The sequence below is a fragment of the Phoenix dactylifera genome, unplaced genomic scaffold (assembly GCF_009389715.1).
Source record: "Phoenix dactylifera cultivar Barhee BC4 unplaced genomic scaffold, palm_55x_up_171113_PBpolish2nd_filt_p 002087F, whole genome shotgun sequence".
Classification (NCBI taxonomy): Eukaryota; Viridiplantae; Streptophyta; class Magnoliopsida; order Arecales; family Arecaceae; genus Phoenix; species Phoenix dactylifera.
The window spans coordinates 24,198-49,931 of NW_024069361.1; the positions used below are offsets into that span (position 1 = coordinate 24,198).

At 43.0% G+C, this 25,734-nt stretch overlaps 2 protein-coding genes across 2 annotated transcripts; one reads left to right on the forward strand and one right to left on the reverse strand.

Moving 5' to 3' along the window:
* Window positions 1–5,817: 5,817 nt before the first annotated feature.
* LOC103709942 (cytochrome P450 86B1) lies at window positions 5,818–7,944 on the forward strand. The gene has a single exon (XM_008795479.4). It carries the CDS (start codon window positions 6,254–6,256, stop codon window positions 7,847–7,849), a length of 1,596 nt encoding a protein of 531 aa, XP_008793701.1. The 5' UTR covers window positions 5,818–6,253; the 3' UTR covers window positions 7,850–7,944.
* A 3,148-nt stretch (window positions 7,945–11,092) lies between these two features.
* On the reverse strand, window positions 11,093–11,563 carry LOC120109373 (uncharacterized mitochondrial protein AtMg00860-like). The gene has a single exon (XM_039123127.1). The coding sequence runs from the start codon at window positions 11,561–11,563 to the stop codon at window positions 11,093–11,095; it is 471 nt and encodes a 156-aa protein (XP_038979055.1).
* Window positions 11,564–25,734: the final 14,171 nt, after the last annotated feature.

Consider the following 25,734-nt stretch of genomic DNA (forward strand, 5'->3'; position numbering starts at 1 on the left):
GCCTAGATCAGTCCAAGCAAGCTAAACTAAACTGATCGAGATCAGATATGATTTAAGTGACTCAATGAAAGTCAATGATGATCGAATTCCAAAAAGATTTGATAACGCTAAAGTAAAGGGCCTGTCTACCGTCTGGGTATCGAGGTGGTTCAAGGTTTCTTAACTGGATCAACCTTGGATATGAGCAACAAAAAAAGTAGGGCTCACACTGGGATTCCCGAGCTTGTCTAGAGAGAAAAGAGGGAGAGGAGAGAGAATCTCAGCCCAAGTTGAATCAGGGAGAGGAGAGAGAATCTCAGCTCGGGTTCAGTCAGGAGTCTAGGTTTGTCCGTCATAGTAGCATAAACCATCACAACATTTGACCATAGGCTTGGAAGCGAAATTAACAATTTTAGGGAAGAACAACAAAATCCATATATTTATAGAGATCTAATAATTAAATAAAAAGAAAGAATGGGAAGAAGAATAAATAAAAACTAAGAAGAAGGAGAAGAAGTCGGAAAGGAAGAGAGGGAAAGAAGGAGGAGAAGGAAGTAGCTAGAGAAGAAGGTCCAGTAGCGGTCGGGCCTAGGTAGTCGACGGCTAGCTATCACAGTAGGTGGCGCCCAGTGGTAGTCATGGCAGCTGGCGAGAAAGGAAGATCGAGATCATTCTCGGTTTGGATCCAAAACAGGGGAAGGAGGCTGGTTTCGGTTGGCTTGATGGGAGGAATAGCCAAAGAGAGAGCTTACCGGGGCGCCAGCAGTCATGGAGGATCTCGCCCGAATGGCTTGGTCCGTCGAGCTTGTAGCGGCAGTGCTCGAGATAGGGGAAGATCTCGAAACAGAGAAAGCAGAGCACTCAGGCAAAATAGATGGAAAATGGGCTTCGGGCGGTGGTGCTCGGCCGGGGTGGCATGCCGGCCATCGGAGAAGGAGAAGGAGGGAGGAGAGGGAAGAGAAGACTCGGTGGAGCTCAAAGGTGAATCAATCGCAAAGGAAGAGGGAAGTTTATAGAGGAGACTGAAGGGATAAGTTTGGGTGGTGGTTGCTCTTTCGTGATTCTTGTGGCAGATAAGCTTAATCGAAGCAGAGGCTAGGCTTATCCTAGCCTCCGACAGTGACCGTGGAGGAGGAAGATTCTTCCTCCTTCTCCGTGTGGTTGAACAGGGCTCTGCCTTGTTCTGAATGGGAAGAGGGCCTTCGACCCTTCTTTTGGCATCTAGCCGAGCCAAGGGGATGACCCAGTAAGGCTGGGCCTCACAGTGTATTTAGTCCCACATTGTTATGCATTAGTTAGGTCTTAGATGCTTATACGAGGCTAAGTAATCCAAATAATAACTTTTACATCCTATTTGGCATTACTTTTATTTATTCTTATTTATTTTAAAAATAAAATTCTAAGATACAAAATATATTTGTTGCTATTGCCTTTATTTTCTATTTTCAAAATTGCTTTCATTTATTTTAAAAAATAAAGAAATATTTACTTTCAATATTTTCATAAATAAAAAAACTTATTTTTTATCACCACTAATACCAGCTTCTCCACTCCCATTGTCACCTCTGCCACCACTATAGTCATCGCCTCCACTACTATCACCACTACCATCTTAACCATCATCACCACATTCACCACACCACTACTTCCATCATTGCTACAACAACCACATAGCCATCATGGCCACCATCATCACCACACTGCCATCACAATCGTCATCATCTTTGCCACACTACCAATATCATTGCAATCTCTACCAATATCATTGTAGGCCGTGCCACTAACACCATCAACGCATCCACTATCTTCACCACCATCACCTTACTTATATTTTGAAAAATAATTGACTACACAAAACATATCTATATTTTTAAAATTAAAATAAAATAAATATAGCATTTTTATTTTTTATTTCTAAAAATAAAAAATAAAGGTGTTTCCAAACTATACCTTAGTTAGCATTTGTGAAGTGAGAATCTAGATTGTTGCAAATTGTATCAGAGTGGAACCAACCCACTATCTATGTGTAATTAGGGGATACAGCAGCACGGGTCATTTCAGGACCGATCATGAGCTGATTGTGGTGTTTGTGATTAAATTTTATTAAATTTAGATCCTTAGCATGGCGAGGATATCAAGATTTAAATAGGAGGAGTATATGAGGATCTATATAGGCATGTACTCTGTCACACCTCGGATCCAGCACCCACGTCTAGAACGTGACCCGGGTCTAGATCTAAAGCCCTAAAGAATATGTTAGGCCTAAAATTTTATCACAACTTCAATATCCACGAACCAAAATGATATCATTTTATAACAAATAACAAAATTGTTCCAATTATAAAATTTAATTTTCCAACTATTATCAATGATGCTCTATCTAATTATCCCCTCCACCTTTCAACCATAACCATGTACTATGCAACCTAACACTCTGAAAAGAGAAAAAGAAAGGGGTTGTGAGCTTTACAGCCCAGTAAGAATCCCAAACTGTTACACTATAAGTAATTAAAAAATAATCAACTAATAATACCAGATAAATGAATATTATATCAATAGTCAGAAAAACTCATTTATAATATGCACATAAGTTTTTATTATCATCTTTCAAAAGAATCATACACACACACACATACACACACACACATATATATATATATATCATATATAACCAATTGTTCAACAATAATTTCTTATCATGCTATTCGTTTTTTCATTAACTTGATATCTAAATTTTTTATCAATTTTTTTTCAGATTTGGTCTAACCAAGATCATGACTCAGTCTAAGACTGATGTCGTACCATATTATAGCCTGTGATGGCTATCCAACCCACATTATAGCTTGTCGTGGCTGTCAAATCCCCACGTTATAGCCCGTGGTTGCTATCAAACCCACGTTGTAGTCATGGTTGTTATCAAACACACGTTTTATCATGTGATGGCTATCCAAATCCCGCATTATAGCCCGTGGTTGCTTTTTATGTGTCAGCCTGTGGCGCTACGACAATGTTAGTCCAAAACATATCTTATCCGTCTAATTTATCAGTTACTTTTATTAAATCAATTATCACATATACAATAACTTTCTCTCAAATTCGATACATTTCTTATGTACCCATAGGTGCTATATTGGATTTGAATCAGATTTCGGATCAATCTATATTGATTGACTGCCTCCATTATGTTGTTGCTAGCAAATACCACTGTTTTTAATTTTGGATCTTCCAAATCATTCCCGCAGTAGATCCGGACCGATTTTTTTTTGATCCTTTGATAAAAAGATTCATTCTCTTCATAAAAAAGAGGAGGTAGAACCAATAAAGATGGATCAGAAAAAAATATACTCAATATAATCATGTACTCAATATCTGATATGTATAATAACCATAAAAATATATTTGTACCGAAATTAATTTAAAAATATATCGTCACATGCCAAACTGATACAAATCTCATGATGCAAATCCAATGATACAAACTAATAAATATATATATATATATGGTGATTCAAATACATGGATTCTTACCTCTATTGAAGACTGACTAACACAATAATCACTGACCCGTTTCAAGCTTTACAAGCTAGGGTGCAGAGTACCCCGATGAAAAATTTCTTGCGCAGATGACTATTTCTCTATAGAATCAAACTCGATTACTAAAAGAAAGTCAAATAGTAGACTAGTAACCTATACCGCCTACTGGCATCCACCAGAGGTCCATCACCTGGTCCCTCGAGTCCCTATTACCATCTACCCGGATCAACTAGAGAGAGACAACAAGAGAGAGAAAAAGAGGAGGAAGAAAGAACGAGAAAATAGAGAGAGGAGAGAGAAAGAGAAAGAAGAGTAAAGAAACCCTCTCTCTCTCGATCCTCCTACCTTCCCCTTAGCAAGACCAAGGGGGTGGCAGCCGTGGTGGTCCTCTCCCCACTCGATGGCGGACGGCGGCAGCAAAATAGGGCAATGAAGACCAAAACGTACTTGTATTGGCGATTCGCCGGCTCCAAATGGCCAAGAACAATGGCTAGATATCGAGAAAGAAAGGGAAGAAGGCGAAGAGAACCCAACTCGGTTCGGCCAGGTTCTGGCAGCCCTTTCTGATGACGAATCGAAGAGGAAGCTTGAAGAAGAAGAGCTTGAATCGCAACGATTCAACGATTAGAGTGGAGAAAATCAAAGGAGAAGGAGAAGAGTTACATAGGCAAGATCCTTGAGTTCGAATGGAACTCGGATTACCCTCAGAGATTTGTCGTTTCTATCAAAAACTAGGAGGAAGAAGACTCCTAGTCAGGGTCTTCTTCCCCGATCCCCTCACATGACTAGCACGGGTCGAGTTCGGGCCTGGTCTATTTAGGCCAGCCCACAAGCCCACAGGCTGGGCTAGTTGAGGTTTGGCTGGGCCTGGCCACTCCAGGCCGGTCCACGAGTCCAAAAATTTGGGTTATTACACACCGAGTCCTATATTTGTTTTACATTAGAGAGGTCTTAGGGATTTAGGCATGGCCAAAGACTTCAATTATTTATTTGTAGCTAGATATACTTGGGTTGTTGGACATCTTGATTTATCTAATTCAATCTTCGCAACTCTTAGGGACTCATTTTCAAATTAAATTTAGCAATTAGCATTAGAATAAAAATCAATTATTCATAAGATCCTTATCTGAGATTATAATTTAATCCGACATATAATGTCGCAATCAAATATAACTCTACCCTTATAACCCCAGTCAGACCAAAGCTGTAATCCATACCCGGCCAGTTTGAAATATGAATAAAAAGAAACTGACCCATATTATACCCAAACTCAAAAATCCCAGAATCGTACCGGGCGTAAGCAGCATAGGACCATGTCAATTGTTGCCACCCCTAAACGTACAGTAACAAAGAAAGATTACTCTTTAAACATCAGCTTGAGTTGAGTAAGTAAATTAATTCCCACCAAAAAACTAGAGCAAATTAATTGGGATATCCTGGGACCAAATGCAGGAAGTACTCCTATGCAGTAATGGTAGAGCAATGAAGGTATTTGGTCCTTAGTAGTTGGTAGAGATCTATCTATAAAATCAAGCAGTAAAGAACGAGAAATTTCATGATTCTCTATAGTAAAGAGAGAGATTGTTACGTAAGGAATTCAAACATCCCATTTGAACAACAGAGCCTCACAGGGGGTTTCATTTAGAGTGGACACACATTTTTATCACAATCTAAAGCACGACCAATGCCATGCAGCCAAGAATCATGCTCAAGATATTGATCCTTGATGGTTCCAACTGAATTTTAACATGTCAAGAGGAAAACCAACCTTTATGTGTTACTGCTAATAGGTGGATTATATCATATTCAAGATTGCCTCCTGAAAAATTTGCAGCAAGTCACTGCCTTGCAGTTGCTGTGTACAAGCATGTAAATAGTATGGCGCTTCCTCCAAGACTGTGGAAAACTTTGATGGTTCTAGATCATGATGTATGGATACCACTTCTATCATTATTACTATTGCGTACGAGGAATGCAACAGGACCCAATCTTGCAAGGCAGAAAAAATTGTGGCATGACAAGATTGTTGTATTTGACAGTGGAATTATGGCATAGAGCACCGATAGTTGAGAAATTATTAGGTGGACCAATGAGATTATATGGTCCACTATAATTTTCCCCTCTTCTTTCTTCTTTTTATGTGTAATAACAACAGCATCTAATAATTTCTTTCAGTAGTTTTCTTTTGAGAAAAAGGTTTATCCTTTTTGTGGCTCTTTTTATGGGTGTGTGTATAGATATATATGTATGTATGCATGTATTTTTTTCTTTGGCAATCATCCTTAACTGTGCACCTCATATTAATTTGAGGGTGCATCTTTTTGTGATCATTTTCTTTTGTACACTAATGCGGAGGATTAGAGTGCTTGGAAGCCAAGTTTGCTAATCCAGATAGAAGTCCCATCACAATTTCCGATCGTCCCCGACTCTGAATAGCAGAGCCCAACCCTATCCAAAGAAGCCAGTCTCTTTTGCTCATCTTTAATTTCCTCCCCACCTGTCATTTAACATCCCAATTGGCAGTTCCTTGGCAGCCTCTTTCGCATTTTATTTCGGAAAGTATTAATGTTGAAGACTCTGGAGCCACCTTGGTCAAGAAAACGGTTGGAAGATTCATCACTTGGCTGATCCCCTCCACAGCCTATTCCCTTGCTGTAAAGATATATAACCACCACCCCTTCAAAGAGCTCCAAGCTCGATTTAACTCCACCCCACCAAGGCTCGCTTCCTTTGCTCCAAGATGGAACTAATGCTTCAAGCCTTCTGGTCCGAGATTACCAACAACCTCCGGATCTCCGACGTGGCTGTGGTGGCGCTCGCTCTCTTCGTCCTCAGTGCCACCGCCCGGCGGCTGACGGAGAAGGGCCCCATGATGTGGCCGGTTCTGGGCGCGATCCCGACTCTCTTCTTTCACCTCAGCAACGTCTACGACTGGGCCACCGACGCCATCGCCCGGGCCGGCGGCACCTTCCCGTACCGCGGCATGTGGTTCGGCGGTGCCCATGGCGTCATTACTGTCGAGCCGGCCAACATTGAGTACATGCTCAAGATTCGGTTCTCCAACTTCCCCAAGGGCCGGTACTACCGCGAGCGCTTCGGCGACTTCCTCGGCGATGGCATCTTCAATGCCGACGACCAGGGGTGGCGAGCCCAGCGGCGCGCCGCCACCGCTGAGATGCATTCCGGCCGCTTCGCCGAATACTCGGCGGAGACCGTGCGAGAGCTCGTCAACCGCAGGCTGCTCGTGCTGCTCGACAGGCTGTCGGCGGCCGGGCAGAGCGTGGACCTCCAGGACGTGTTCCTCCGGTTCACCTTCGACAACATCTGCACCGCTGCTTTTGGGGTCGACCCCGGCTGCCTCGCCGTCGACCTGCCGGTGATCCCCTTCGCCAAGGCTTTCGAGCAGGCGACGGAGCTCACGCTGTTCCGGTTCATCGTGCCGCCGTTCGTGTGGAAGATAATGAAGCATCTCGACGTCGGCTCCGAGAAGCGGCTCAAGGTGGCTATCCGAACAGTCCACACGTTTGCCGAGAAGACCGTGTCGGACCGGCGAGCTGAACTCCGAAAGCTCAAAGGATTGGATAAGCGGTCCGATCTCCTGTCGAGACTAATGGAGGCCGGAGTCAAGGAGGGTGGTCATGGCGGCATGGAGTGCAATTTCTCGGATAAGCTTCTCAAAGACTTCTGCATCAGTTTCATACTCGCTGGCCGGGACACCAGCTCGGTTGCACTGGCCTGGTTCTTCTGGCTTCTGCACCAACACCCTCAGGTGGAGGAACGGATTCTCGATGAGATATCAGAGACCATCAAAAGGCGGCAAGACGAAGTTTGCCGCCCGGACGACAACATCGTCTTCACGGTCGAAGAGCTTAAAAGAATGGAGTACCTCCAAGCAGCGTTGTCGGAGTCCCTTCGACTGTATCCGTCGGTGCCGCTCGACTTCAAAGAAGTGCTCGAGGACGACATTCTCCCCGATGGGAGCGTAGTCAAGAAGGGGGCAAGGGTGTTCTACTCGATATACTCGATGGCGAGGATGGAGCGGATATGGGGGAAGGACTGCAGGGAATTCCGGCCAGAGAGGTGGATAAAGGATGGCATACTCGTCACCGAGAGCCAGTTCAAGTATACGGTGTTCAACGCCGGGCCGAGGCTGTGCGTCGGGAAGAAGTTCGCCTACATGCAGATGAAGATGGTGGCGGCGTCGATACTACTGAGGTACCGCGTGGAGGTGGTGGAGGGACAGGAGGTGAAGCCCAAGCTGACCACCACCTTGTACATGAAGAATGGGCTCCGGGTTACCTTTAGCAGGAGAGAGGGGTTGGCCACCCTGCAGTGAGTGGTGTGCAGAAAAAATTATAATAGCAATATCCAAAAAATTCTGCAACTATGTAGAAAAACTTAGCATTCGTCGTCTAGAATGATTTGAAGATAGCCTGCGACAACAAACAAAAATAAATAAATAAATAATAGTTAGGGCGACACAAGGTAGTACATACGTTTATGCTAGAAATTTTCTCTGCCTCTCCAATTTTAGTATAGTGGCTCTCGAGGAGAAAAACCACTGCCTCTCCAATTTCTATATAGTGGCTCTCGATGAGACAAACCATGGCCAATACGCATTTATATGGGCTGTATTTTGGATGGAAAGGAAACCTAACGCTGAGGTTAGTTTTATTTTGGGACCTTCCATCAAGCGAATTTATCCTTAAAACAGACTCGTACCTTTCATACCACACTAAAAGCAACTACCGAGATGGACCACATTGAGCTGTATTGAGTTTTGATGGTCTAACTTATTTTTAGCAGTAAGAAAATCCAGTAAGCGGCAACCTACAATTATGAAAAATTCTACTAAGGTGCTCTTGATTTGCAGAAGGGTTGTAGAGACCTCATTGGTTTGTGATAGGTCGCAGTCAGAGGAAGGAGCTAGTTGAGAGAGAGAGAAATGGTTTATTTACTCCTCTCTTTAGGTGAGAGAAAAACCCATGTAAGCAAAGTTCTACTTTTTTCCTGAGGTGAGAGCAACTCGGTTACAACAAAAAAAGAAAGCAATACCCAACCTAAACTATCTCCTCCTCCTTCCCAGCTCTTAATCCCCTCCCCATGACGTGGTACCGGAGCCTTCACTTATCAACTCCTTTCCCCACGTCCTCGCTTCGGAGCATCGCTACTATCTTTCTTCCCATGTCCACATGGAAGCCAAGCCATCATGCGTCATCACCTTTCCCCACGTCCTCGCTTCGGAGTGGCTCTACCACCTTTCTTCCCACTTCTCATGGGAGCCGAGCCATCGCGCGTCAACAGCGCGCCCAATGTCCGCGCTTCAAGAGCATGCATGGTGGTTCTTCCTCCTCCGTCTTCGCGACGTGGTTCTTTCTCCTCCATCTTCACGACGTGGCTATAAGCGGAGCCACGTGCATGGCCCCTCGTCGAGAGCCCTCCTACTTCCTGCTTCATCGTGGTAGACTCCTCCATTTTCTCCTGCGAACCAAGCTCGGAGCTGTCAAGGTGGCTATCAAGGTCGTGGCTGATGGCAACCAGGTAACATGGGTTTGGCCTACGGACTCGCTGAGGCCTGGCAGGTTTGAGAAGCTCATCGCTCCCATCATCCCCTCCCCCTTCAAGCAAAACCTTGTCCTCAAGGTTTGCTCCGAGAGACTACTCCTTCATCAGTTCATACTCTTCCAAGTGGCGTCTTCTTCAAGCAATGAGCGCCACTATACGAAGATTTCTTCTGTAAGCTTCCCTCCCTTGCGGACCCATTGATAATCCTTAACCAATTCAGGCTCGAGCATCAGGTTTCCGTCCTCTTTTATTGATGGCAGATCAGTACAGGAGGTCTGGCCTTCTCCCATTTTTCTTTTGAGAAGCGAGACATGGAACACCGGATGGACTTTAGCAGTCTTTGGTAGCGCCAACCGGTATGCTACTGATCCTATACGCTCAGTTATTTGGTAGGGGGCGAAATATTTCTGAGCTAGCTTGTCGGAAGACGGTTTGTTGCCGATAGGGAGGGAGTTTTAAGTACACCCAATCTCCTTCTTCAAAGATCACTTTCCTCCACTTCCAGTCTTCCTGTTGTTTCATGCAGTTCCATGCCTTCTCCAAATTTTCCTTCAACTCCTTCAACAATTGATCGTGATCGACTAGGCTTTTGTTGATCTCATCGACGGCTGAAGCTCCTTCCATATACTAGGCAATTGAAGGCGGAGCTCTCCCGTATAAGGCTTAAAAATGGAGGCATCCCGATGGTCAAATGGAAGGTGGTGTTGTACCAATACTCCGCCCAAGCTAGGTTGGCCTCCCATGACTTGGGAAACTAACTGCATAAACATCTGAGGTACTGCTCTACACATCTATTCACCACTTCAGTCTGGTCGTTCGACTATGGATGATAAAATGAACTCATGTTAAACGAGGTTCCCTGGAGTTTGAAGAACTCTCGCCAGAAGGCGCTCACAAACATAGGGTCTCAGTCACTCACGATGGACCGCAGCATCCATGTAAACGTCCGATTTGATTCACAAAAAGCTTGGTCACCCCCTTAGCAGTATATGGATGGGAGTTTGAAGAACGCTCGCCAGAAGGCGCTCACAAACATAGGGTCTCGATCACTCACAATGGACCGTGGCATCCATGTAAACGTCCGTTTTGATTCACAAAAAGCTCGGCCACCCCCTTAGCAGTATATGGATGGGAGAGAGACAAGAAATGAGCATATTTGGTTAGCCAATCAACGATGACCATGATCACGTCCTTGCCCCTGGATCGTGGTAACCCTTCAATGAAGTCCAAGGAAACATCTTTCTAGACTTGCGTCGGTGTTGGTAGAGGTTGCAGTAACCCAGCCAGAGCCTGTGCTTCATACTTATGCTGCTAGGAGATCGCACACTCCACTACAAACCTTTGAGTATCCTTCTTCATTGATTCCTAGTGGAAGGCTTGAGAGATTCATTTATAGGTTCTCAACAACCCTGAATGACCGCCGATCTTGGTGTTATGGAATTCCTCCATTAATTTGGAACACATGGATGATCCTGGTGGAATCAGAACCTTGTCCTTATAATATACAATTTCTCCCTTGAGTCGGTAATCTTTCATGTGGTCCGGCGCGGCGTCAAGCTGCTTAAGTTTGCTTCGCAAATAAGAGTCACGGTTGGCAACCCATATCTCCTCCCATATGTCAAAGAGCGGCCGACTGATGGCATTAAGTAGGGCTGCTTCAAGTTGGCGAGACAAAGCGTCTGCGACTGTATTCTCCTTTCTAGGCTTATAAACGATCTCATACTCATACCCCAAGAGTTTGGCAACCCATTTTTGCTACTTCGGCGTACTCATGCATTGCTCTAGGAAATGCCGAAAGCTCCTTTGATCGATGCGTATCTGGAACTTCCTTCCTAAAACGTATGGCCGCCACATACGCACTGCTTCCATGATCGCCAGCATTTTCTTAGCATAAGTGGACCATCCTTTTCCTGCTATACCCAGTGCCTTGCTCATGTATTCAATGGGTCTTCCATCCTATGTTAACGCCTCTCCGATGCCCTTGTCGGAGGCATCTGCTTCAATGACAAACATCCTAAAAAAATTTGGCATCGCGAGCACCGGAGTGGACGTCATGGCTTGCTTTTAGATGATGGAAGACCTGTTCAGCCTGGGAGTTCCACTGAAACTGCCCTTTCCTCAATAGAGCTGTCAATGGTGCAGCAATGATCCTGTAGTCCTTGACGAACTTTCGGTAATACCCTGTCAGCCCAAGAAATCCCCCCAGTTCTATCACTGAAGTTGGTTGTGGCCATTCCAGCATAGCTCGAATCTTCGTGGCATCCACCTGCACTTCCTTGGCCGAAACAATGTGGCCAAGGTACTCGACTTGCTGTTGCCCAAAAGAACATTTAGAGGGCTTGAGGTAAAACTGGTGTTCAGCGAGGATCTTGAGGGTTTCATTCAGAAGAACTAAATGCAATTCCAAGGTTGTACTGTAGACCAGAATGTCATCGAAGAAAACTAAGACAAACTTACGCAGGAACCTCCGAAAAATTGAGTTCATTGCTGCTTAGAATATGGATGAGGCATTGCACAACCCGAAGGCATTACCAGGTACTCAAAATGTCCATTATGGGTGTGAAAGACTATCTTCGAAACATCATCGGGGTGAACACGGATCTGGTAATAATCCGATCTGAGATTGAGTTTGGAGAAGTACCATGCTCCATGAAGTTCATCGAGCATGTCGTCAATGATTGGGATGGGGAACCTGTATTTGACGGTGGCCGCATTGAGTGCTTGGTAGTCTGTGCAGAACCTCCAGGTTTCGTCTTTCTTCTTCACTAGGAGCACCGGGGAAGAGAATGGACTTGGCTCTCCCGGATGATCCCAGTTTCCAGCATGTTAGTCACTTATCTTTCAATCTCATTCTTCTGATAATAGGCGTACCGGTAAGATCGCACATTGATTGCTGAAGTTCCTTCTCGCAAGAAAATTCGGTGGACGAATTCTCACTCCAGTAGCAACCTTCGAGGCTCTTCAAAGAGTGCCGAGTATCGGCTCAACAACTGCTGGAGGTCCGTTGGCTATTTGTCCTCAGCTATGGGTTAGTGGTTGCCCCCTTCTTTGACAAAGACGGCGAACAATTGGGTCTTTCTCGTTATTTCTCGCTGCATCCCTTGGTGATCTAGAGCTTGAGCAAGTATAGGGGGCTGTCCAGATAGTTCACACTCCCGACCGTCCCACCGAAATTTTATTGTCAGACGCTTCCAATCATGGAGCACCGGGCCAAGCAGGGCGAGCCATTGTATACCCAGAACGGCATCCAGCCCTACTATCGGCAGTGTATAAAAAGTCACCCAGAACCTCTAGCCTTGCAGCTTCATCTCCACCGGCTGAAACTTCGCTTGGCTTTGGAGAGTTTCCCCATTCACGACTCAGACCCCAAACTTCTCAATAGCATCCACTGGAAGTTGAAGCACTTGGGCGATGCGATCACTTATGAAGTTGTGGGTTGAGCCGCTATCGATGAGGATGGTTAGCGGATGTCCTCGAATATGAGCAGTTACCTACATCGTCTTCGGTCCGCTCCACCCTGTTAGTGCCTGCAGAGAGATCACTGGTTGTGCATTGTTGTCGAATTCCTGTTTACCTAAAAATATGCTAAACAGATCGTTGTTAGAACCAACAAACAAACTTTAAATAAATTTTACTCTTACCTTTTCTACTCGAAGAATAGTGGTCGTAAGAGGTCGATCCACAGGGAGGCGATTGGAGTTGCATAAAAATTGAAATGTTCACTCCGATTCAAAATCGATTTTTTGAATAACGAAAGAAAATCATTACGTTGGAGATGTTGACGGATTCTTTGGTCCACCGGAGAATGTTTTCTACTTGAAATTGACAAAAAGATAGGTATTTAAATTCGAAAGGCATTTATATATTGAACTAATCAAAGAAAAGCTTTGGCATAAAATAGATGAAAACAATGCTAGAAAAATTGCAGACTGGAATATAGATTGCATGAAAGAAGATTTAATGTATTGCAGAACAGAAATTAAAATTACAGAATAAATACAACTCTCTACCCAAATAAACTCTCAAAAATTAAAACTCAAAACAAAACCTAAAATAAAACTAAAAATAAGACAACATGCGCTGAAACTCAAAACATAACTTCTCAATTAAAACTTTCAATTAAAGTACAACTAAAAAATACATTGCTCTCATAAACTCAAACTAAAGAAAAACATTGCTCTCATAAATAAATAAAAAAACTAAACTCAAACATAAAAATAATAAAATACTCCTCTCTTATTTTTTTTTCTTTTTCTTTTCTTCCCCAAAACAGAGCTTCCCCTGTTTTTCTATTAAACCAACCGAGCACTCCACCCTACTCTTCCCTGGTCTTTGGCCCACCACCCAGCCGAGAGCTCCCTTCTTCCTCTCGTTCTCCCCTTCTTATAGATTGCCAGAGCATGGAGAGGAGGAGAAACGGGCGCGGGATCTCAGGAGGTGGATTCGGATGAAGAGCACCGTGGGTGCTTGGATGCGGAGGAGGCTGGACCAGCCAGCGTGATCCGTGGATGATGAATAACAAGGCTTGCAGGAGATTGCTCGCAGACCGTTGCTCTCCCCTGTTTTCGCACGGGATGGACGCGGTGCAGATTTGAAACGGGCGGCCGAAATTGGTGCTGGGAGGCTAGGATTTGGGGGAGAATCACGGGCGGCTGAAGCGGCTTCTTGAATCGGCTGGGACGCTGCGTATGGGATTTGCTAGCTTCACGAGAAGGAGCTGAAATGGGGTACTAATCCGGAAGCTTTGGAAGAGGAGGAGAACGTGGATCCGAGCGCTAGGAGGAGCCGATCACGGTGCGGATGCGGCTGGGATCACGGGCGGAAGAAGCTATGTGGATGTGTTGTGATGTGCGGAAGAGCTGGGATGCAGGGAGGAGCCGATCATGGCCACGATGGAGGCTGGGATCACGGGAAGGATGAATGCCGACGGACTCTTGGGCTGTCACAAGATCCCTGGGAATTGGCTACTGGCTGGCACGCTGGGGATGGGGGGAACGTGCCATGCATGGTACGATGGCACGGGCTGAAACGGACGAAACATAGTTGGGCTCGGGCTGCTGCGCTGACGACGCATTTGGGATGCTTCTGAACCGACACGCTGAGATGTGCTGTGCACGGTGGCTAGCGACGTTTTGGTGCAGCAAGGGCGAGCTCGGCAAACGTCGGGGAGGTGCTAGCAGTGAGTTCCAGGCATGCATAGGCGGGGACGTGCCACGGCTGAGATGCGGACGTGCCGGAATGGTATCTTCCATGCATGGCAGCATGAAGAGCTCGGGACGTTGGGGACGACACAGGTGAAGGTGCTCGGGATGAGCTAGGATGTGGGCTTTCCATGCATGCATGGGTGCGATGGCTTGATTAGGTGATACGATGGGGGCTGATCGTTTGAAGTGCGGGGAACGAGCTGATTAGGCTACTTACACAAATAAAACATTAATTAGTTAATTTTATTATTAATGATTAGCTAAAATACTAATTAAGATGGTCTGACGATTGCACTTTTATGCTCTCATCACATCCCCCAACCAGCTTATTGCCAGTCTCTAGCAATTTAGTACGAAAATGAGAGTGCAAAAGTATTAATTATTATATATATACATGAACTAAGATAAATACTCACTTTCGTAGAGCACCACGATTGCACTTAGCACGTGCAACAAGCCGTTAAACTCCTAGGTTACCCTAGTGGATGAGTGTTGTCTCGTGAGGGTTTGCAGTGAAGTTACCCACAAACTTCAATCCCAAAATAAGATTTGTATTATGAAATGAAAGTCTAATTTCAAGTACATAAATAATAAGAATTTCAAAAACACACAAGGTTTTAATTACTAAGTAGCCCAAATTCTAGGTTAGTATGCAATTTAAGTTGAAGTCATTAAGTTTTCCGTTAGAAAGTTGTAAGACTTATTTATACTTGAGTGCTCAATGAAGTCTGGACCATGCACAAGCTAAGGTTTTGGATCTCCAAAATATCGCTAATGCTAGTGGTTTCCAAGAATTGGTCGGACAAGACCTATTTGCTGATTCAAAATCATCTTATCTGTAGGATTTCGAGAGCTGTGGATGTTTACTTTAATACCTCATAGGCTTTATCTGTAATATTCCAGTTTACTCGAATTTTTGCAACGACGACTTTCACACTATTGTCTTTCTTAATGTCAATATACAGAATTTTTTTTTTCAAGAAACATGATAATGTATATATTGTGCACTTTTACTCCTGTGATGATTCCTCCATGTAGCGAGCAATTAGTCGACAATTCTCACACCAGTTGGCATGAGGTGTCGGGCATCAAGACTTTCCTACGGACCTATGCTCGGGTTCCTCATCACAAGCCTGCTGACCTTTGACAATAGGTAGCCCTTTTCGATGTACCTGACTAAATCCACCATTTTATTTTTTATTTTTTATTTTTATTATATATATATATTGTGAATCAGAAAAAGATGGTTCATCAGGATTCGAGGTTGCTACCATATTCTCAACACAATGTCAAACCTATACCTTAGAAATGCACGTCAGATGTGTTGTGAAATTTCAAAGCACTAATTAGCTTACAACTTACTAAAAGGAACTTAATAAAAAGAACTCACTTTGTACTACTTCTGACTAGTCATTGGGCTTTTAGATTTTATATACCTTGTGTGTTGTAAAGAAATTAGAATTTTTTTAAAAGATTTTTTTTTAATTCCAAAAAATTTTAACTAAAAACTTTTTTTTTATAAAATTTTAAATGCTTAAAAATACCTCCAAACCTAAATCTAACATTGTCCTCAATGTTAAAGAAAATTTAAAGCAGTAAGAGGACGGAGGAGAGTTACCTGATATGGGTGGGTAAATTGACAATTGGGGCAAAAACCCCCAAACTTGCATGTTAGTAATTTATTGAAAATTATTATTATTTTTTTTACATGTTGGGTTGCCTCCCAAGAGCACTAAGTTTTATGTCTTCAGCCAGACAAAATGTAGATTTATTTTTTTTTCAACCATTATCTAATAATGGTTTTGGAAGAGTCCGAGGAAGAACAGTCGGCTGATGACGATCTATGCTCATAAGGGGAACGAAATTAGGGGGCGCATGCTCGACCCTTCCTTGGAATAGGCAAGGTAAGCCTCTAAAAGGTCCTTACTATAAGTTTGTAAGAAAGTCTTCTGAACCAGACTTTCAATCATGACAACTTCATTGATTTCTTCATCGCCTGGTGGTTGTTTACTTATGTGGAGACATTAAGCTCGACTTTCATGTTGCCAAAAGATAACTTCAGCATGCCATTTTCGACAATTTATCGCAGCATTTGCTGTGGCTAAAAAAGGTCTACCTAAAATTATAGGTGTGTGACTGTCTGGATGTATTACAGGTTCGGTGTCAAGGATAACGAAGTCCACAGGATAGTAAAACTCGTTTACCTTTACTATTACATCCTCTACAATCCCCTTAGGATACTTCACTGTCCTATCTGCTAAGGAAAGGGTAATATTTATGGGCTTTAATTCTCCCAAACCTAACTTTTGGTACACATAGTAGGGAAGTAGGTTCACACTGGCTCCTAAATCGAATAAGACTCTCTGGATGATCGTCTCTCCTATTTTTATTTCAATGATGGGGCAACCAGGATCTTTGAATTTCGGGGCAATCTGTTGTTGAATGAGAGATGAGGGCTTGTGCAGCCATAACAACTTGCCTAGGAATGCTGGTTTTTCTTTTGACCGTGGTGAGGTCTTTCAAGAATTTTGTATAGAAGGAAATTTGTCGTATGGCATCAAGAAAAGGTATATTTATTTGAACAGTTTTAAAGACTTCCATGATTTCATCATACTGAGATTTTTTCTTGGAATCTTGTAGTCTACTAGGAAAGAGAGCCTTGGGTGTGTATGTCTCTATTAGTTTCTCCTCTATTCCTTGTGTTGCATGTTCTTGTGCCTTTTTCTGAGTGGGGTTCGGTTCATGCTTTTCTTCTTTTTCTTGTACAGGAAGTTGGACCTTGTTGTCCATTTGCTTGCCAGACCATAAAGTGGTAATTGCTTGAACTTCATGAGTTGAGTTTTCATTTGAATCAATTTGAAACTGGCCTCTTGGCCCTTGATTCTGTTGCCTACTAGGGTTAGGCACTGGCTGACTGGGTATTCACCTCTCTTCCTATCCCCTAGAGAGTTAGCTGTTTGGCTCAGACTAACCTCAAGTTTTGCAATCGCTTGCGCATGGAATTGGTTAGTCTGGGCTTGGGCTGTATTAGTCTGTTGCTGTTGCTTGATAAAATCTTGTTGTTGTTTCATCATATTAGCCATCATGGTTTCTAATGGTGAAGGTTGCTGTGGGACAGGGGCATTATAAGGAGGTACAGATGGAACCAAAGGTTGGTTCATTTGTGATGGACCTATCCTGGGGAAGTTGTTCTGAAAACCTGGTGGACCACCTTGATGCTGAATAGGTTTATTTTGCTTGTATGAGAAATTTGGGTGGAACCTATTATCAGGGTGGTGACTGGGCTGAATGAATTGGGAGTGGGCTTCTTGAAGGCACTATATGAATTTAGAGCATTTGCCTGCTCAGCCTTAATGTTGGGTAAACTAGGACAACACTCCACTAGATGCTCAGAATTGTTATACAAGATACATAAGCCCTGTGGCTCGTGTTCCACTTTCATGATGGGATTTGACTTTTTGTATGTACTCGAGCTAATGGAAACAGTGAAAGCATCAAACTTTTTACTTAAGTTGTTCATTCCAGTCACCAGATTGGACATGACATTTTTGAGTTCTGGGTCTACTTTCATTTCATAATTATCTGGTTTTCTAGATCCGAACTCATCTCTATTTACTTCCTCACCATAGCTACTCCAATTTTGGGCGTTCTTGGCTAAGTCAACAAGAAATTCATAAGCTTGATCCGGGGTTTGGTTCATGAACCTACCCTTGTGCATGGACTCGATCATGTTTCTATATGCTAGAGGTAATCCTTTGTAAAAGAAATGTACTAGATCAGCCTTGTCAAGCCCATGGTGCGGGCACTTGACCAAAAGATCATGAAATCTTTTCTAAAGTTAGAAAAATTCCTCCTCAGATTTTTCTCTAAAAGTTCTTATGGCATCCTTAATTTTTTCAGTCTTTACCATGGGATAGAACTTAGCTATGAACTTTCTAGATAGTTGTTCTCATGATGTGATGGAAATTGAAGCAAGAGAATACAGCCATGCAGCAGCACGATCCTCTAAAGTCATGGAAAACAACCTTAATTTAATACCCTCTTCATCTAAGTTTTGATTTCTAAACGTTTGACAGATTGTCAAAAATTTGTTTAGATGAATATACGGTTGTTCACTCTCAAACCCATTAAATTTGGGTAACATGTTTATTGTTGCAGCCCGAATCTCGAATTGGGCTGCATTATGAATTGGTAATACTATGCAAGTAGGGGGACTGGCGGATGCGGGTGCGAATAACTCATTCAAAGTTCTAATATATTCACCCATTGTAGAGATTGATGGTTGGCTTACAATTCGCTGATTGTGATGAAAAGTTCTGTCAATCTCTAGATCAAATGGTGTTAACTTACCCCTTAATGACCTTCTACCATGCATACATTATCAACAATTCATTAGATTCGACTTCTAAATAAATCCTAAAAGAAAAGAAGGGCTAGACACATATGACCACAACCAACACCACACAACAATTTGACCCTATTAGTCTTAGAATTAAGTGAGGTTTAGTAGCTTCTTAAATCTAGTTGCACAGAGATTTATCGGTTAAAAAGTTCCTGAAATTTTCTCTAGATTAGACAGCTCCTAATCTCCCTTTCAGATTAAGCTTGAGCTTACCAGTTAAGCGATCCAGTAACCAGTGACCAGAAAAGTTCCGGGTGTGTGGTGGTGCCAGAAGGGATACACCGATACCATAATATCCGTAACAGTTCTTATTGTTGTAAAACTTTTCTAGACATCACCAATTACTAAATTCTTACTGGAGTGGTTTTCAGCCACTTCTTTCCAAGAGCCTAATTGAGCTCGAAAATCCTAAGGCTAACGTCTAATTGATTTTAATTTAATTTGGCTTAGGATATGTATGCAAGGTGGGGATTTTTGAACTAAGGGCAGGTAATGACTTTCCGACCTTATCTTTTTAATGGATTTTGCCCTTAAATTATTTTATGCAAATAATGCTTAATACTAAATGCAGCAAATATTCAATGATTTTTTTAAAGTTTATGGAATGTCATTAGGTTGTACTGATTAAATGAGCAAGCAAAATTTTTTTATATTTATTTTTCTTATTTTTTTTTTAATTTTATATTTTTTTAAAAAAATTTATATAGGAATAACTTGAATGTAAACTAAAAACTAATCCTTATGCGTCAGTCAATCTCCGAATGCCTGTTGAATAAGCTCTGGAGATTACTCCGTGAGGAGCCCCAATAAAGGTATGGATTACCTTGGAGGATTGCACCCTATCATTACTAGCAAATTTTTTTTTATATTTTTTTTAAATTTCAAATTTTGAATTTCAGAATTCAAATTTTGAATTTAAATTTTTAAATTTTAGTATTTTTGGAATTTTTTTAATTTTTTTTGAATTAAATTTTTTTCAAAATTTTAAATTCTGAATTTCAAATTTCAGAATTTAATAACTACGAAATTATTAACTAAAAATAATCAAAACAAGAAAAATTAATAGAAATAAAAAAAACTTACTACCGGAGTGCGTTCACTCCGGTCATCCAAAATTCGATTTGATCTTCGTGATTGTTCTTGCTTCTCGATTTACCTCCCCGGCAACGGCGCCAAAAATTTTGTTGTCAAATTCCTATTTACCTAAAAATATGCTAAACAGATCGTTGTTAGAACTGACAAACAAAGTTTAAATAAATTTTACTCTTACCTTTTTCTACTCGAAGAATAGTGGTCGTAAGAGGTCGATCCACAGGAAGGCGATTGGAGTTGCATAAGAATTGAAACGTTCACTCCGATTCAAAATCGATTTTTTTAATAACGAAAGAAAAAACATTACGTTGGAGATGTTGACGGATTCTCTAGTCTACCGGAGAATGTTTTCTACTTGAAATTGACAAAAAGACAGGTATTTAAATTCGAAAGGCATTTTATATATTGAACTAATCAAAAAAAGCTTTGGCATATAAATGAATGAAAACAATGCTAGAAAAATTGCAGACTGGAATATAGATTGCATGAAAGAAGATTTAATGTATTGCAGAACAGAAATTAAAATTGCAAAATAAATACAACTTTCTACCCAAATAAACTCTCAAAAATTAAAACTCAAAACAAAACCTAAAATAAAACTAAAAATAAGAGCAACATGCTCTGAAACTCAAAACATAACTTCTCAATTAAAACTTTCAATTAAAGTACAACTAGAAAAAAATATATTGCTCTCATAAACTCAAAGTAAAGAAAAACATTGCTCTCATAAATTAAAAAAAAACTAAACTCAAAACAGAAAAATAATAAAATACTCCTCTCTTTTTTTTTCTTTTTCTTTTCTTTCCCAAAAACAGAGCTTCCCCTGTTTTCTATTGAACCAACCGAGCACTCTACCCTCCTCTTCCCTGGTCTTTGGCCCACCACCCAGCCGAGAGCTCTCTTCTTCCTCTCGTTCTCCCCTTCTTATAGATTGCCAGAGCATAGAGAGGAGGAGAAAACGGGCGCGGGATCTCGGGAGGTGGATCCGGATGAAGAGCGTCGCGGGTGCTTGGATGCCGGAGGAGGCTGGACCGGCCAGCATGATCCATGGATGATGAATAACAAGCGCTGCAGGAGGTTGCTCGGCGGATCGTTACTTACCCTATTTTCGCACGGGATGGACGCGGTGCAAATTTGAAACGGGCGGCTAGAATCGGTGCTGGGAGGCTGGGATTTGGGGGAGAATCACGGGCGGCTGAAGTGGCTCCTTGAATCGGCTGGGACGCTGCATATGGGATTCGCTGGCTTCACGAGAAGGAGTTGGAATGGGGTACTAATCCGGAAGCTTTGGAAGAGGAGGAGAACATGGATCCAGCGCTGGGAAGAGCCGACACGGTGCGGATGCGGCTGGGATCACGGCGGAAGAAGCTCTGTGGATGCGTTGTGTTGTGCGGAAGAGCTGGGATGCTGGAGAGCCGATCATGGCCAGAGGAGGCTGGGATCACGGAAGGATGAATGCCGACGGACTTGGGCTGTCACGAGATCCCTGGGAATTGGCTGCTGGCTGGCACGCTGGGATGGGGGGAACGTGCCATGCATGGCACGATGGCACGGGCTGAAATGGACGAAACATAGTTGGGCTCGGGCTGCCCGCTGACGACGCGTTTGGGACGCTTCTGGACCGGCACGCTGAACGTGCTGTGCACGATGGCTGGCGATGTTTTGGTGCAGCAAGGCGAGCTCGGCGGACGTCGGGGAGGTGCTAGCAGTGAGTTCCAGGTATGCATAGGCGGGAGTGCCACGGCTGAGATGCAGATGCCGGAATGGTATTTCCATGCATGGCAGCATGAAGAGCTGGGACGTTGGGGACGACACGGGTGAAGGTGCTCGGGATGAGCTAGGCGTGGGCTTTCCATGCATGCATGGGTGCGATGGCTTGATTAGGTGATACGATGGGGGCTGATCGTTTGAAGTGCGGGGAACGAGCAGATTGGGCTACTTGCACAAATAAAACATTAATTAGTTAATTTATTATTAATGATAGCTAAAATACTAATTAAGATGGTCTGACGATTGACTTTTGTGTCTCATCACCATCCATTTTCTGCTTGGTCTTGGCCGTATGGTCTATGTCGCCCTTGCTGGGTCCTTCCGATTCCTCCTCGCGGTCGGCTTCAATTAGATAGGCTTGGACAGTCTTGCACCGGTGCGCTGGAGTAAACTTTCGTTGCATTTGAAGCAAAGCCCTCGTTCTCGTCGTGCTACATTTCCTCCCATGAGAAGCGCTGGATTGGAGCTGGAGCGGAGAGCCTTGTTGTAGGGACAGACGGGTTCGAAAGTCGTGGGACTCTGACTGCTTATCATGCATGGCTATAGGCTTCTTTCCGCTTTTGTTCCAATGTCTCCTCCCGTATTCGAGCAATCGTAATTGCTTCTCGCAGAGAATTGGATCGTCTCATGCGTACCTCCTTCGCGATCTCTTCTTTGATCCCTCAATGAAGGTGCAATGAACGCGTCCGATGGCCACCTTTGACACGATTAGCCAGCTTCTCAAACTCCTACTGGTATTCTCTCATTGTTCCGTATTGCTGGACGTGTGAGAGCTTCTCGTTAAATTTACATACACGTTGGATCCAACCCGAGCTAATAATTCACGCTCTTACGGCTCCTTCATCTTAGTACGTGCGATGCAGCCACCGCCACCAGGGATTGGCTTTTTTATCCAGGTAGAATGAAGCCATGGTCACTTGCCTGTTGGCTGGGATTCCCTAGCGGAACCGAGAACTAAAGGTGGCGGATGGCCTCCAAAACTTCCGTGAAACACCCCTCCACCCGTGTCTCCAAGCCGCGCAACTCCTCCTGCATCGAGCTCATCTCGGCTTCAAGGTGTTCGATTCTTTCCTTATTTGACAAACTCTCGGCTCTGATACCAGTTAATAGGAACCAGTCAGAAAGCTAGTCGAGAGAAAGAAAAATGGTTTATTTACTCCTCTCTTCGGATGAAGAAAAACCCATGCAAGCAAAGCTCTACTTTTTTCCTTAGGGTGAGAGCAACCCGATTACAACAAAAAAAGAAAGCAATACTCAGCCTAAACTATCTCCTCCTTCCTAGCTCTTAATCTCCTCCCATGACGGGGTACCCGAGCCTTTACTCACCAGCACCGTTCCCCACGTCCTCGCTTTGGAGCATCGCTACTACCTTTTTTCCCACGTCCACGTGGAAGCCAAGCCATTGTGCGTCATCACCTTTCCCCCGTCCTCGCTTCGGAGCGCCTCTACCACCTTTCTTCCCACGTTCTCATGGGAGCCGAGCCATCGCGCATCAACACCACGCCCAACGCCCGCGCTTCGGAGAGCATGCATGGTGGTTCTTTCTCCTCCGTCTTCGCGATGTGGTTCTTCCTCCTCCATCTTCACGACGTGCCCCTCATCGAGAGCCCTCCTACTTCCCGCTTCATCATGGTAGACTCCTCCATTTTCTTCTACGAACCAGGCGCGGAGCTATCAAGGCCTTGGTTGTCGAGGTGGCTATTGAGGTCGTGGCTGATGGCGACCAGGTAATATGGTTTCGGCCTACGTACTCGCTGAGGCCTGGCAGGTTTGGGAAGCTCATCGCCCCCATCAGTTTGTTTTCTACGTTCGATTTTATTGCTTGTTATATGACTGTAGCATATGTATGAGTAAGAATTGGGATATAGACAATATGGTGCTTGTTGTCAATCAAAATTGAGGATTAAAACGTAAGTGGTTCCTAAAAATATTCCTTTCTGAGATTGTGAATGTGAAACTACGTGGGAAGAAAATTTGAATCGAGGTTGATTCATTGACTGTTGTTAAGTAGACTAATAGGCTAACAAAGCAAAATTCACGTAGTATTGGGATGCTTTTTGTGTCTTGCACAAAAAAAAATACCATGCCTGCTTATATGGGCGATATGTCGCCCATCAAGCCTCTTTGTTTCGCATGCCATCCCTGTCTATTATGGATAACTGTCCATTTTTGAGATAGATAGTATGTGGTCCATCCAAATATGCACCGTTCTTTACCATGCAAAGCACCCACCATAAAAAAAACTGAGCCCTATGCAAAAACACACCTTTGAGCCGTTGATATGATCTATCCAATGCTTTGAAAGCTTTCAGTCTACATATACTTATTGCGAAAGCAATGGAAAGCAAATTAGCTGGCCGTCGCTTCTCCTGTGACGTTTGGGAAATTTTGTGCTCCGATTCTAGAGCATGTCTCTCTCTCTCTCACGCACATATTTAGTTTTTTTTTTTCTGGTAACCACGCACATATTTAGTTTGAGAGAGAAAGTTTTCCGTAAGAAAAGGATGTCTGTACGAATCTGCCGCCGAGGGAGAGAGAGAGAGAGAGAGAGAGAGAGCCCTTCATAACCATGCACAAATTTAGTTTGAGAGGGAAAGTTTTCCGTAAGAAAATGATAGGCGGCCAGCATCCATATCGACCGAGATTCCGCTATGGTAATCCAATAGGTTCAAGGTTGGTATATTTGAAAGCTTGCAGAGAAATATGGTTTCTTTCAAACCATTCATATTTATCTGATGGAGTGATTTGTTTATGGCGCATTATTTTAGTGGGTTTCTCTAGATAAAACAAGCAGAGGTTTTTTATTTTTCCTGATCAGCTTTTTTTTTTATTTTTTGATTTTATTGATTGTACTCACATATGTTGTGTGAGTGTGGTGTACCAAAAAAAATAAAAAAAAATGTCTGTATAAATCTGCCCCTGAGGAGGAAAGGGGGAGAGAGAGCGCACTATAAAAAAAAGATAGGTACGAGATGAAACGGATGGATATGTGCAAGTGCACATGAAATACATCTATACGGCCCTCATTCTAAAAACACTAGGTATGATGAGGTAGAGAGAGAAGTACAAGTGTATATATACAAAATCTGCCAATATAGAGATTGATGAAACCTTTCCCATTAATAATATGCGAGCTAGATTTGGTGGGTTTCAACTCACCTAAAGCGCGTAGTTAGTGGGTGACAAATTTGGCCACAGCTAATTCCATACACTGTAGATATAATTCTCAGGAGTTTGTGTTTGTAAGTACTGACGTACGTTGAGACGCGCTACTTCCCACCAAGACCTCATGCAGCGTTTAAATGGTTTTACTTTTAACTACAATTTATTATGCATGATGTACGTGGATGGATATGTACCGACTTTCGGATGAACCTTCACATGCTACTCAAACAATTGCTTTCAATAATAAAAGAGGGAAGAGTACAGATATTTATTATGGTAGATTCCTGAGCATGAAATACACAATGGCGTGAAGGAGGGGGCAAGTAAGAAAAGGGAGAGAGATTTTTTTTTGTTTGTTTTTTTTAAATAGTACCCGTGGTAAAGGTTTTTTAAAATTTTTGTTTTTTGTTTTGTCTGTACTTTCAACATCCAAAGTAATGCCGACTACTCTGGCTTTGCCAAATTGTAAGCCTCTCCTGCGTTTTAGAGGAGCTAGGCGGAACTAGAGATTGTGATAAGATTCTACTATAACATACGTAATAACAGGGGTTATATCTTTGGCACGAAGGAAAAATTTACCTACCTGATACGAATCCACTATTAGATCGTGCAATAGTTGCTTCAAGATCCGTACAAGTAGACAAATGAAGGAGCATGGAGTGCTTTGAGATTTGTATGGGCTGCTTTTCAATGGTCGATGTTGTAAAAAAAGATCAATCATCCTTTTAACGTAAAGGATATAACATGAACCGTCGTCATATTGGCCTTTCTAGCAGGGGATGACATGGAGCAAGATTTTCATGGCAATGGATCAACTGCCAGCTATATGTTGTCGGTATTTTTGCAATCTATGTATGTGGCAAATCCTGATAGGCTATTAAAGAAGAAAAAAAAAAGTAGAGAGAATGCAGAGGAGAGAGAAGAAAATCCTCAATTAAAACATTCGAGTTCAGCTCTAGATCTTGTTCTCGGCAAGTAACGTGTTTAGGTTGTAGTCTTCCATCCTCTTGCTTGGTATCAATA

Coding starts and splice junctions, on each gene's coding strand:
- LOC103709942 (XM_008795479.4), top strand. CDS start 6,254: ATGGAACTAATGCTTCAAGCCTTCTGGTCCGAGATTACCAACAACCTC.
- LOC120109373 (XM_039123127.1), bottom strand. CDS start 11,563: ATGAACTCAATTTTTCGGAGGTTCCTGCGTAAGTTTGTCTTAGTTTTC.